Source organism: Plectropomus leopardus, chromosome 10 (genome assembly GCF_008729295.1).
Source record: "Plectropomus leopardus isolate mb chromosome 10, YSFRI_Pleo_2.0, whole genome shotgun sequence".
NCBI lineage: Eukaryota > Metazoa > Chordata > Actinopteri > Perciformes > Serranidae > Plectropomus > Plectropomus leopardus.
In genome coordinates, this window is record NC_056472.1 from 21,486,736 (window position 1) to 21,500,492 (window position 13,757).

Below are 13,757 nucleotides of genomic sequence, written 5' to 3' on the forward strand. Positions count from 1 at the left end.
TCAGTCCATGATCACTGACTCATGTGTTTAAACTTGCCACCACAGGAGCAGGGGTAATATAACCATTGAAAGGAGCCACAAATTCACAGAGGCCTTCAAGCATGCACATTTATTATAGATGTTCAATGATACTTAAACAAATAGCACTACACCCCTAAAATGCATAATCAGTGGGCTCGTTCTCTATATTAATCATGACCAAAAAGTATACTTGCAATAAGATCAATATTTCCCTAAAGGTTAGCAAATATTAAAAACTTACATTTTCAGACTGCACAGTAGAAACAGCCAAGTCTACTGCTTTAAACATATGAAACAATGTGTTGGCTTTTGCTTATGTAGGTTTTCCCACCTTGTACAGCGTCAACTATGCAGTACGTAATATGGCTGCAATCTCAGATGCCAGTTTTTGCGTTGAACACCATGGTGAAGCAAATTTGCATAATTTCAAACATGGCTCCTTTCAACAGAGAAATTTGGTGTCCTATGCTTAGAGATCTATAAGAGAAACACACCTCATAGTGAATATGTTTCAGTTGTGGAAGGCATCTGGAATGCATGTTTCAAAAGAAAAAGAAAAAATATATATATACTCTGAGGCACACATTGGTGAGGTCAGCCATGTGTGAAAGAGCAGTGAAAACACTGCCGTTTCTGACCTCTTGGTTCTCTTGTTTTTCACCAGAGAGAGTGGATGAGGAGGGCGAGAGGGAGGTGGAGATGGAGCAGAGGGAGTTTTCACACTGGTTTTACTCACTCGCAAAAGAACGTTTCTCAAGCGTCGTACAGACATGTCAAAACAATGATGAAGACAACGCCTCAAACCTCCTGGCAGTCATTCAAACACCCTATAACCACTAAAGCGATAAAACGCTGAGTCAAAGGAGTTGCGGTGGCCGCAGAGCAGCTCTTGAATGGTTTCCTCTTGTTGGAATGAAAGTTGTACTGGTGTGTAAAGCACCTTCCTCGTCTGGAATCTGATCCTCCTCACCAATACCTCCTCCTCAGACATGACCACTGCAAGGACACGAAGAATGTCTGCGTGTACTGTATGTCATCCATGGAAATTTAAATAATGAGCTCCTCACATAACATACGTGTTACAATTACTTTATGCAAAGATAAACACAAAGGGTTTGTGTTAAAATAATATGGGATCATTTGTTGCATCAGGATATTACTTACTTTCTTGGTGAAGGAGGTTATACATTTTTTTTTTCTATTTCGTTATTAATTTGCAAAAAGTGGTTATATTTTTTCTCAAATAAGAAACTAAAAATTTCACACAAATAAACAGATGGAAAAAAAAAAATAGAAAAAATATCCTGACAAAAGTCTGTTTGTATCCTGAAAAAGTTTGTACCCTGAAAAAGATTACTTTTCCCCAAAAATAATTTTCTTCCTTGCCTCTCAAGGTATGCGTTGAAAATTGACTATATGGGTATAAAATGCATTATCCTGATCTGATGATGGCATCACAGTGGAACCATCTTTTGTTTTAGAAATGTAGGGTCCTGTCCCTACAGCACATCTGAATAAGTGAGTCAATGAGAAATCTGGTGGCAACGCTCATGATTAGTTTGGCAGATGCATGCATGATACAAAGTAATCCAATAAAAACCAAACTGTGTTCCAGAAAATCTTCCTAAATAACTAATAATCTGTAAATCTACCTTGATTATGAGTGTTAGTAAGTTACTTGATTTAGAGTTGATGTTGTTATATTTACTAAAAGTGAGAAGCATTTTGTCACCTCTCTCTTATATTACAGATGTCCCTGTTTGTTGTTATAAATGTCACAACCTGCAGTAGAAATTACAGACTGTGAGAGAAAAAACGAGTTAAACAACCTCACCTGAGAAGCCCTTGCAGCCTTCACACGTCACGGCATTTAAGTGGTAACCTTTGGCCAGATCTCCATACACACCGCAGGCTCTGGACTCCTCGTTTTCTGTCACCTTCCGTTCCTCATCCTCTTCTTCATCGTGGCTTGCGAGCGCTTGTAGGATGCTCTGCACTCCAGTGTCCTTATTCATTTTCACCTATAAGGGATAATTAGATAAATCAAGTCATTGGTAATTTTCTACTGATTCATTTCACACAGAACATTGATTTTGGAAGAAATGGGGTTGAAGTTACAGTGAGTAACAGCAATGATGTGTTTAAACATTCTTACCATCAAGTATAAGGACAAGACAACTATATATGCCTGAATCATTTTCGTTCGTTATAAAGTGTTTGAATAAAGGTGCAGTGATGCTTAACTGTGAATAAAGGCTCAGTTAAGAAATTGACGTCAATTGAAAGTCATGTATTGTGATTCATTTCCTGTGGATAAACATTCACAGTGGCAAACCATTTCAAACTCCAACAAAGAATTTCAAATAATACTTACAGTGTTCAGAAATCGTCATCGGGGCAGTTCAGTTGAAAGTGTCCAGTTTTCAACAGGGGTACTGAATTGACTCTTATTACTTTCAATAATACTTATTTTTAAAATTACCTGATGCATGACACGACTGTAATTTTTAGTTATGTTTGCACAACACTATAATCAGGTTAAGAGACATGACAAATGGAAACATGCCAATGGGTTTAATATGGGTTTTGATCAGTGGCATTGTTGGGCCTTGGTGTCTGAGGCTTCATCCCTGATTGTTTAATAAATAGTCCAGGATATAAACATGTAGGAACATATGTAGAAACATATATTTCAAAAATGGGAAAAGGCCTAATAACTTAAAAGCCCTGGATGTAATAATCCGTCATTCAGTTCATACTTGTACTTAAATAAATGTACAGTTACTTTTCACCACTGTTACCATAAATCAATACATTTAACTATTTTTCCAAACCCGGTCAATTAATTTTTAATGATAGCAGTTGTTATGCATTCTGTTAAATTATTTATTATTATTATTTTTATTATTATATTATTATTATTTTTTATACATTTACACTATTATTATTGCACCATGTAAAAAACATAAAATGACTAATAATAATAACAACACAGCATACAATGGAGGGAGAGGCAAAGAATGAGTGGGCTTATTTGAAGACTCCACCCAAAAAAAGGTTAAAATTTCAGCACATTATAAGAAACACAAACATAAACACACAGACATTGAAATGACAACATGAGATATTATATATTGCTATTAGTTTTATATAGAAACATGGTGTCAGAGTACATAAAACAGGAATAAAAAAAAGCGTATTCATTTTTTTTTATCCTGGGGGATGATCCCCCTACAGAGGCCCAGGCTAAATCCCCAATGTACTCAGTTGGTGTAGTAATTTAGTATTGGTTCCAATCTTCAAGCCAAATAAATGCAACTGAACTGAGACAGACTTCAATAAAGTATTTTTTTAGGTCTATCTCAAAGTGATTTCAGATGTACAAACAGCTGTGTGCAGTACATGAGGTTTCTCCGTAATCCCTGTGGATTTTAAATTCAGTATACAATCAACAGGTGAGAGCGAGTATTGCATCAGCTCCTCCTGTTGGCCGTGTAGTTTGATGTTTTGATACTGGGCTAGTAGTACAAGTATTCCTGGCTGCAGCCCACAGGAATGGCCCGTCGCCAAGGCGGGGGTATCAGGGGTGCAGTGCCCGCCTGCCCAAACATTACGCATCTCTCAAAATCTCCAAACTGACTTTCAAAAGAAAGTTGTTACTTTGGATGAACTTCTTGCCATTTTGGAGGGGTCATATCTATGTTTTTAAAAGAAATCAGGCCAATTTGCTCAGGTATCAAAGGGTTAAATATGTCTTTTTTTGGAAAACGTGATAAATGTATATCCCCAAAATAATTCCTCTCACTTTAAGTGAGCTATTGTAGGCTTATAACATAGAAAATTCCTACATTTAAAAAAAAAGGTTCCCACGGCAGATATTTGCTTGATTAAATGCCACTGGCAGGAATATGAAACTACAATTTTAAAAGTCATTTTAAGGTAAAGCTGTGAAAAAGGGGAAGTCACTTAGAAAGCCAAATGCATGTTAAAACACCGAGGTTTACTTAAAATGAGCAAGGAAAAAGAAGCAGTCAGCCGTTTTCCCTAGCAGCTGAGCGATTTTATTTCAAAATCAGGGTATTTAAATGACATGTGATTTTAGCTCTGCAAGGGGAAAACAAACTCATAACAATATAGCATCAATAGTGCAATATGTAAAGCAAAGTGTTAAAGGAAATTACCTCACAGGACGCACACAGCGTGGCTGCTCTACAGAGAAATGAAAAAGGGGAGGAGGCAGCACAGCCTCTCATTAACCACAGTGAACGCATCTGAGGGAGGTGGATCCTTTCCTTCTTTTTCTTCTTCTGCTGGGTTTAACGGCGGTTGGCGTCCGTAAAGTCGCAACCGCCACCTATTGGATTCAACCTAAGGTCTCCACTAACCAAGGATTAACAACAATACCAATAATAATCATAATAATAATAATAATAATGATAATAATCACATTACTCCTTCCTACTTCTCGGCTGATTGAGAGCGCCTAAACGCGTCTCTCCACAGCTGCTGTACATCCTCTCCCGAAACATATCCAACATCCAGAAATCTCCTTGCCGCATTAATAATGACCTCTATTTTTTCCGTCTTTCTCACAATACCAGCAGTGCAATATATGACCATCGCCTACCTCACTCTCTGCGGACAGGTAGCCTCCCATGCCGCATGATGGCCTTTACAAAGGACACACTCTGGTTCAGTCACACAGTCTCTGTCACAGTCATGTCCTCCACATTTACCACACCATTCAGTGTCACTTCTGCAGACAAATAAACTGTCTCCAAACTTCAAACTCCAAAAAGAAGCAGAAACAGATTTTGTCTCAACTTTTTCCTTAGTCTCCCTATCAGATCTTGTCATCCGGAAACAGTCTGCAACACCTTTGCCACCCTCTGGTGGTCAACAATCACCCAATGACTTGATCTCATCTTAAATGAAATGCAGAGCTTCCTTTACGCTTTAAAGCACATTTCTGTAAATAAGTCACTGAATGACTCAATTTATCAGTCTCTTTTGTAAAATATTTCGCTAAACAATCCTCAAGCCACTTTCTGTCAAATTAAAATGAAAAGTGCTTCAGAGCTGCTCAGAGTGGTAGAGGGAAAGAGTCAACTGGTTATGGTGAAGTGCAGGGCCACCAATAAAAACTGGGCTCCCTGAAACCAGCTGTGACCTAACAAATATTTGAACCCCCCCTCCCCATTCAGCGACCCTCCATACCCCCATTGTTACCCCACTGGCAGAGTCCCCTGATAGAAACAGAACATGTACTTCAACCCTGACAGAAAAAATGGGAATATATTATACAGTCTAGTTAAAAATATGTAAGACGTAATAATCAATAGGCTATAATTAACCCATAAACTCTCAATGATCATTAAGTCCCTAGTGTTAAATTGTAGGCAACTGGACTTGTATGAGTTTCTTAAATATGTGTCACCTCTCATCCAAAACTGAAAAAGCCTCTTGGATGAGAGATGAAATGTCTTCAAGAAACAAATCCAGCTGCCTACAATATAGCACTTGACCTGGATGATTTAGCAGAATGCTGATTGTTAAATATATATTTTAACAATATGACAACATACTGAGACATCGGACTTCATCTCAGAACACTTTTTGTATTTTTAGTCCTCTCTTTACTTATTTTGAATGTGTTGCTGCCTCCTGCTGTCCTTGGCTGATCGTGTCCTTGAGGACTCGGTTGGAGGCTCTCTCGGTGGGACAGGTCAACTGTGCGGCCCCCAGAGGACTAGGAAGGATCTCAGAATGCTCCGCAGTCCCCTGAATGATGCTCCGAGCTGCCTGCAAGTGTCTATGCTGCCTCTGGTGCACTGGGAGAGAGAAATCACAAGGTTACAAACAGGAAGTAAAACATCTGCCCTTTAGCTTTGTCATTGTCAATTGTTATTTTTGTTTGTTTCTATTAAGAAAAATGTATTATATGTTAAAAATGTGTTGATGCAGTGCAAGCAGAAAAATCTCCCGTACCTCTTTGTCTGACCGTGATCTTCTCGACCTCTGGGATGAGAAAACTGTACACCAACTCTGACACTATCTCCTCCGACTGAAGATTGTTCCTGCTGCTCACACACACAAATGATTTTTGTTCAATACTGTTTTAATTTCTGAACACCAAACATCAGCAGACACATTGAGGTATCCATTACCTTTCCTCCATGGCATAAGCAATGTCGCTGACCTCCTTTGCTTTCCTGTGAATCTCTTCTCTGGCCTGCTGGTCAGATGTCTGCTCCAAGGTCCCGAGTATGATGTCCTCCAAATATAAATCCACAGTTTCCTGGTGAACCTGCACTACCTGTGACAGAGTGTAGAGGAAACAAACACATGCTAATCGTCTGACCCTTTGAAAACTGAAGTGACATCACTTCTCTTGTGCTACTTTCACCCCTTTCAACAAGTATTTAAACCTTTGAGCCCTGATACCTGTACTTTTTACTACTTTCTTGCTTAGTTTTTATTTCTTTCCCTCTTTTTTTGGAAATAAAACAAGCCAATTTTCTCAGGTTTCAAAGGGTTGAACATGTGCACCACACGCTCTCTCTTTGCACACTCAGATAAAAAAAACATGTCATATATACACGCACCTGTCTGAAGATCTCATCTTCTTCTCTGCGCCTGCGCTCCTCCACCTGTCTCCTCCCGCTCTCCTCAGCCTCTCGCAGGCGGCGGTCTCTCTCAGCCAGTAGTGTAAAGGCGTGGATCCTGCGCTCTTCCTGGAGATGAATAAGCTCCTTGGACAATGTGTCGTACAGGTGTTCAAGCTCTGCACCGACCACTGCGGCCTGAGACGCCTCATCTTGAATTGTCTGCGAGGGGAGAGAGAAGGTATGACGAGATTGTTTGGAATTTGCAACATTTTGTGTGTCAGTGCGCCTCTGTGTTTCACCTTGTGTCTACATTTGTCTCTCTGTTTTTTAAGGCTCATTACGAGCTCTTTGTCAGATTTCTGCAGCTCTTGCTCCTCACTCTGCAGTGCGTGGACTGTCCTCAGTTCCTGAATGAGCTCCAGGTTGTTCTCTTTTCCTTTAAACATCTGTACAACATAGAAGTGAACACAGATGAAATAACTTAAAACTCATGCAACTATTTCTGTAGGTGCTTAAAAAAAGTCACAGAAATGCAGGTAAACACACACAAACACACGTGTGTGCAGGTATGTTCAGACCTCATGTTGGATACTTCTTCCTCTCAGTAGTTTCTGCAAGTGGATGACTGCGAGCTCCTTCTCCTCATCCCCCTTAATGAGGCACATAAATGTTAATCAACATAATCAAAATGAAACATGTAGGATGAACAAGGTCAGTGTCAATTAGAGTCAGAAACATTAGCTGACCTCTGGTGGCTCCTCCACTCTGGGAGTGACAGGTCGAGGAAGAGGCTTCTCCCTCTTGACAAGAAAACGCAAAGACTTCTTGCTCACTTTCTCTTTCTCCGCCTCCTTCAAAGCCTGTGGAGCCACAATTAACAATCCATGTGTATGCAGATTATAAAGAGATAGTTTGGATTTTTGGGATTTGGGTTGTATGAGGCTCCTATCCATAGTCATTATATTACATACAGTAGATGTCAGCTTTGAGAAGCAGGCTGGAGTCTGCTATGTACTACTGTTAGTAGGGGTCTGCCACAAAACAAAATTTAGCCACCTTCAAAAAGTCCCATCTAAAAAAATCAATACAATGCTTCATTAGGAGTATTTTTTCTTCCTTACCTTCCTTCCTTACGAGGAAGCCATTGATGGTTTCAGATTCCCATCCATGTTTTCCTCAAAGCTACCAGACTCCACTGACAAAAACATGTTTGCTCACTGAACATGGAAGCTGCTGGTCTAAGTGCTTCTTGATCAATTTGTTAGTTTGTGTCATTGTTTGATTTTGTGAAGCCTAACTAACCTTTTTAAATGCCAAAGTCACAGAAAATCACAATAAAAATAGCTTTCTGAGGCAGTGGTAGACCAGCAGCTCCTATGTTCAGAAATGTTAACTCACTGTTTTTCCCAATGTAGTCTTGTTTTGAAGAGAGCAATACACTTTAAAATACACTTTGTTGTTGACACAACACACAACACACAGCAGTACATTGCTTAGCTTCCATGTCAGACACCTGCCTGCTTCCCCAAACTGGGTGCGCACTGACTGGCATCTATTGTATGCAATATACAGTCAATGGACCTCATACAACTCCACTTAAAAAAACTAGAATATGTCTTTAAGTGATGTGCTTGACTGACATGTTTCTTTCTGCTTTACCTTGTATTTCTTCATCAGTTCTACCTCTCTGCTCTCAGGAGGCTTGATCACTGTCTTGATGATGCTGACTTTGGGTTTTTTGTCCCATGGCCTGAAGACTGCCTCTAGTTTCCGTAAGCCTATAATTGACAAAGAATTATCTTAACACAATAACAGACACTGGTGTCTCTGATGCTAGTATTAAAATGATCCACTCGACTCTACTTTTTACAAAAGCAGATTCAGACCTTCACTTGTGTCTAGGTAGTGGTTTTTTAACTTATTGTTGGAGGTGAGGGTTTCCCTGTGGCTCCGAGAATCTGCAAAGTTTTTGACGAGTTTCTCTCGTTTTCCCTCCACATTTCTGTGCTTAACTTCCAGTTTTCTCAGTGCTACAGACAAAAATGTTGAAGAAGAAGAGAGGGATGAGAAGGAATGAAACAAATCATTGAATAATATATTTATGATGAGAACGCTGTGCTAAAGCAGAGGCAGCGGTGGTCTTACACCTGATGTAGTCACTGTGAATCTTCTGCTGCTTGGTCTCTTTCTCTTTTAAGAGCTTAGAATATATCTGGTTCAGTCTCTCGTTTGTGACTTCTTTCTGGGCTTCGTCTCTTTGCCTCAAGAGGTCCTTCAGCACAGCAAGGCGAGCGTCTTGTAACCTGGCCACCACGTACAGAAACAGAGACCTCTGAAGAAGGGCAGGTTTTGCATGGTAAAAACAGCAAAAGGAGGGGTTTAACAAGACTGCTGAATAAGATGAATCAGTATTTGGTTAGACATATAAAGAGTGGTGCAGGAAGGAGTGCTTGAACCCGCAACTGAGTTCGCATCTTTGGACTTCCAGTTCCCTCGTCTTAAAGTCAATGGGTTTTCAAATGGGTTTTTGCTTAGATGCCTGAAATAAGGGCTGCGGTTTACACAAGCTTAAAAGATTTCCACCCTTTGTTCTACAATGTAAAATACATCAGTAAATACCCCACTGTGAACTTTAAAGCTTTTATGTGTCTTCATGCCATGTTGGTAGTGTAGTTTGTTTGTAGCTTAGAGTTAGCCCTTTACCTTGGCGATGCCATTTATGTTTAAATATCATAAAAGCAGTGTTCATTTGTGAAGATTCTATCTCGCTGAAAAAAGGTGCATCATAAACATTTGTTTACCAAAGAGATTATTCTCTGCAATCATCCAAAACCCAGTGGAAAATCCCACAGGCTTTTTGTCAAGGAAACCAGGTCAACATTAGCTTTCAGATTGGCCTACCAAAACACATAATCCGCACACAACTCTATTAGCTCCTGTCGTATGTGCTCATGGAATTTAAAAATGATAAAAAAAGATATGAAGGATAAACTACCTTTACAACGGTCTTCTTTTGAAACTTAGTGGCCTCTGAGTTAGTTGGCATATTTTAAAATTAGTGAACAAAACTATAGTGTTTTATCCTTCCACTATCCCTCCTGGTAAAGTCACTTAAACTGCACATCTAAGAATACACTCTCCAGGATTGTGTCAATGACAAGCAACATATCTGGCAAGCTGCAAAAGCCCTTGATGCAACTCTTCACAGACAGGACAAGATAGAAAGCGAGGGGTATCTTGGCAGATGGCTCCCAACCTCTTTTCAGTCAGTCTGAGGCGCTATAGAGTCTTTCTAGCAACTTAAAATGTGTGGAAGAAGTCCTTCATCCCAAGTGCCACCAATATTCTTAACTCAACAAAGTGACTGATGAGTTTCAAGTAGTACACCTCAGACAGATAATGATATGAACTGATTTCACAGGAATAGTGTAAAGTGTCAGTGTAAGTGTAACTGACCGTGTCTATATGTTTGTAACTGCTCGTCTGTTTTTTATTATGTTGTCTCCTGTGTCTGGTGGGCCAAAGACAAATTTCCAACTTGGTGGACAATAAAGATTCCCCCCACACACTTTTCTTTTCTTTTGTTGTCTTGTCTTTTCTATTCTAGTTTTTGTTCAAACCTGTGTCAGCAATTTCCAACTTTGGCGTCCCCAGTGGTAGAATCTAAAAAAAATAGCAATGCACAGCTCTAAACAAGTTTAGGGTTTGTTTTTTTTTTATATGCTGTCTGACATTTATTATAGCAGATGTCTTAAAACATCTGACTACTTGGCAAGAGGTACAAGCTAACAGGTCAAATATTTGCCAATACTGCACAATAACATTTTAGGTCAGTAGTGATTTACTTTTCTATTAATCTCTTTTCCAGTTAGGGATAAAAAAAAAAAAAAAATAGGTAAGGTGCATCACAACTTACTTCTGTATTTCTGCTTCTCTGAAAGCCCACTCTTGGGCCTCCATCTCCTCCATCATACGTCTCCTTTTGTCCAGCTGACTAAGGTCATTCAACGGAGGAAGGGAGGCCTCCCAAGCTCGTTTGACACGTGCCCGCTCAATCATTTCCACCTCTGCCAGGCCTGCAGGCAGACCACGACCTGAGGGGTATTGTCATCACAGTGGGTTTAAATGTAATTTTCAGAGGTAGTGAGACCTATTGGTAAGTCATTATAAAACACGATAAGTACAAGCACAATTCAGCTGGTAGATACAGATCGATTATTTAGCTGAAAGCACCAGCAGGAGCGCTGGATAGTTTTACAAATAGACATTATGGTGTATGTAATAACAATCTGAACAGTTGATCGTGTACCCCAAGTCAAAGCTGCCAGCTGCAGGAGCTCTGAGGGAGTCGTCCCAGGTTGCACCACATACTCAGGGCTGTACGGGTCTGTCTGTGTTTCACTTTCCCTGTAGTCGGTCTGGACCCCCACGGTGAAGTGGGTCGGCTGTTGCTCAGCATTCTTTCCTCCAGTGGCTACAAAGTCTCCTCTGCTGAGACGAACAGAGAGGATGTGACCTCTAACAGCAAAAAGGCACAACAGAGATGGCTGGAAAATAATAAAGTGTAAGGAGCTGTTAAACTTACTTCGGCAATGCAAAAATCACATCTGGGGGAGCGTGCTGTCCAGAGGGAATCAGAGGGCTAAAGAAAACAGAAAGGAACACCATGACGGAAACTACAGTAGTATGTGATGTAGAAACTGCAGGATTATGGCAGTTATCTTTACTAAACTGTCAGGCTGAGATAACTGCTGTAAAATGAAGTTACTATGACTGTATTCCACTATATTCAAACCATCAGAGTATAAACACACATATCAAACCATTTAAAGTATTTCCAGCGATCAGCTCCGGTCACATGGTTCTCTTCCTTTTTTAGCCATGACTTAGCATTTGGAATAATCCTGTCAAGACAATAATGCCAAGTGACACAGTTTTTATTTGTAATGTTTAACAGAGTTCTCTGCTCATTTAAATTGTGTTAGCTGTTGTTACCCAGCCATCTGCTGCAGAGCCTCTCTGCGCTGCTCTGTGTGGCCTCGCCAACGACGATCAATAAAGGCTGGTACTGGGTCTGGAGGGTCCAGTTGAACAGTATACCGTGGGTGGTGGGACAGGTTACTGAACATAGACCCAAACTCAGGCATTCTCCTCTGAAAAAGGCAGAGAGAAATGCAGTCAGCAAGTGCATGCATTCAGTTTGTTTTTCCCTCGTGTGTCAGGTTACTATTTATTATTAATAAGAGCACAGGAGCTGGTGCAAAATGAGAGAGGCACTCCAAATATTTTTTAAGCACTGGGGAGGGAGTTATGTCTTTTAATTTGGCTTGGGGGAGGAACGTTTAATGTTAAGTGTTCATATTTTGTATTTATTTTGAATACCCTCAGAACCCAACAACTCCAAAAAGATATGTCTGTTCTGTTCTTCAGAACTCTTCAAAATCAAATTTACCATATTATGACACATTTATTTATGCTATATATTTTTTACAATAAATACTATTATCTTAGGATAACCTTATCCTGTAAACAAGTCAACACGTTATTATTTTTTGACAAATCTGTGCATTCTTAGGAGCAATACAAGCAACACAACATAAACTCACAAAACCGAATAACAGTGCATTGTAACCAAACATATCTTCTGTTTAATATAGTTAATAAGCCAACGTAACTTTTGCCTTTGATTTTGCTGTTGTGGTTATAGTTGTGGCAAAATAATAGGAGAAAAAATGCAAAAATGAAAAAATCTTCCCGAGTCTTAACCTGATTGTTAGTAGACGTTATGTGATGATATCACCCATCCTTATTGTTAGAAACAAAATAAAAACACAACTTACAAGTCTGTCCTGAGAGACGTAGGCCTTGAGGTTGGACCTGGCATGGTCTACCTCCGATGACACTGTGTAGACTGGATCTGCAGCAACAACAGTTCAGCCAAGTGAGTTAGCTAACCTAGCTAGCAGGTTTACAGATAGTATCAGCCAGTTTACTCACCGTATAAGTGGTCATAAAGCCGTTCCCGCAGAACAGCTTTTCTAGCATCATTATTCTTGAGAATAGTGTGAGTGACAGACACGCTCATTTTCTTATCTCCGTTAAATAAGAAAACGCTATTCAGACGGCGACATCAATAAAGTCTGTTGTTTTTAATAATCAGTGTGAAGGTGAGACAGATCATAGTTGCTGCACCTTTTGGTTTTAACAATGTTACCATGGAGACGGTAAACTGAGCGTTCGAAAGTGGGAGGAGTTGTTTAATTTTGTACATAAAACGTCAGGCGACAGTTGGAGCAGAAGACGACATTAGTCTTGAGACTCTACAAATAATGGACGTGTGCAGTCGCAATCGAGCTCACCGGTAACGGCAAACCGGAGCTCGAAATATCGTTTTGTCGAAACTTAATAACACAATCAGTAGTTGGATTAAATCGGTCCGCGCCAAGCTTCTTTTTAAATGTTTTAAGCAGCAACGACTGAGGTTCTTTGCCCCAGCTGGTGCTGACTTCTTCTACTCCATAGCAACTGTAGCAGAGGCTTATGGGTATTGTAGTAGTGAAAGCCTGTCCTCTCCCTGTCCCTGTTCGATCATGGGAAGTTATGTACCCAAAGAATATGAATGTACCAAATAATTTGTGGCTTGATTTTAACTTTCTGTTTCCATGAACTGAATAAAAGTGAAAAAAAAAAGACGTTCGCCGTTTCAAACTGAAAAAATTAATAAATAAATTATCCAATGACCTTGTAATCATGACATAAAAATGTGTTTTAGATTTAAGGCAAACAAAAACCTAGGCTACAATGGGTAAATATACTTCCGGAACCAGAAAGTCATTACATTCAGTCTCTTTTCTGATTGGTGCATTTTGTTACAAATGTAGCTTTCCTTGAATAAAATGTTTATAAAAAATAATATAAAAATAAAATATGGCTTCAACCTACTCTTTAATGCAAGTTTTTTTTTTTTTTTTTAAAGACTGAATTTCAATACTATAATACCATTACAAACCAAAACAATAACTGAAGAATATGTCAATTTTCAGCTGAAAGTTCACAAGAACGTCTGATTGACTGACACTGAAAGTAATGAAAATAATAGTAATAATGATATTAGCAGTAGTAGTATTA

The 13,757-nt window shown here is 39.5% G+C and overlaps 2 protein-coding genes across 2 annotated transcripts; both read right to left on the minus strand.

Moving 5' to 3' along the window:
• Window positions 1-565: 565 nt before the first annotated feature.
• nr1i2 (nuclear receptor subfamily 1, group I, member 2) lies at window positions 566-5,031 on the minus strand. The gene is made up of 4 exons (XM_042494910.1): window positions 4,649-5,031; window positions 4,203-4,230; window positions 1,856-2,042; window positions 566-1,017 (listed from the first exon to the last, which is right to left on the minus strand). Exons 1-4 carry the CDS (start codon window positions 4,876-4,878, stop codon window positions 836-838), a joined length of 627 nt encoding a protein of 208 aa, XP_042350844.1. The 5' UTR covers window positions 4,879-5,031; the 3' UTR covers window positions 566-835.
• A 626-nt stretch (window positions 5,032-5,657) lies between these two features.
• Window positions 5,658-12,789, minus strand: cfap91 (cilia and flagella associated protein 91). The gene is made up of 17 exons (XM_042495191.1): window positions 12,627-12,789; window positions 12,470-12,546; window positions 11,625-11,782; window positions 11,453-11,533; window positions 11,215-11,271; window positions 10,939-11,117; window positions 10,546-10,723; window positions 8,775-8,932; window positions 8,516-8,659; window positions 8,289-8,407; window positions 7,376-7,489; window positions 7,208-7,279; window positions 6,929-7,075; window positions 6,627-6,848; window positions 6,189-6,337; window positions 6,010-6,101; window positions 5,658-5,852 (listed from the first exon to the last, which is right to left on the minus strand). Exons 1-17 carry the CDS (start codon window positions 12,712-12,714, stop codon window positions 5,662-5,664), a joined length of 2,226 nt encoding a protein of 741 aa, XP_042351125.1. The 5' UTR covers window positions 12,715-12,789; the 3' UTR covers window positions 5,658-5,661.
• Window positions 12,790-13,757: the final 968 nt, after the last annotated feature.

Bases quoted from the DNA above. Each gene is read 5' to 3' on its own strand.
- nr1i2 (XM_042494910.1), bottom strand. From the start codon at position 4,878: ATGACAAGATCTGATAGGGAGACTAAGGAAAAAGTTGAGACAAAATCT. The intron at 4,231-4,648 runs GTAGGCGATGGT...ATTTCTCTGTAG, and splicing joins ACCTGTCCGCAGAGAGTGAG to AGCAGCCACGCTGTGTGCGT. The intron at 2,043-4,202 runs GTAATTTCCTTT...TATCCCTTATAG, and splicing joins CGCTGTGTGCGTCCTGTGAG to GTGAAAATGAATAAGGACAC.
- cfap91 (XM_042495191.1), bottom strand. From the start codon at position 12,714: ATGAGCGTGTCTGTCACTCACACTATTCTCAAGAATAATGATGCTAGA. The intron at 11,534-11,624 runs GTAACAACAGCT...TTGTCTTGACAG, and splicing joins GCTCTGCAGCAGATGGCTGG to GATTATTCCAAATGCTAAGT. The intron at 8,660-8,774 runs GTAAGACCACCG...TTTTGTCTGTAG, and splicing joins TCACAGTGACTACATCAGGT to CACTGAGAAAACTGGAAGTT.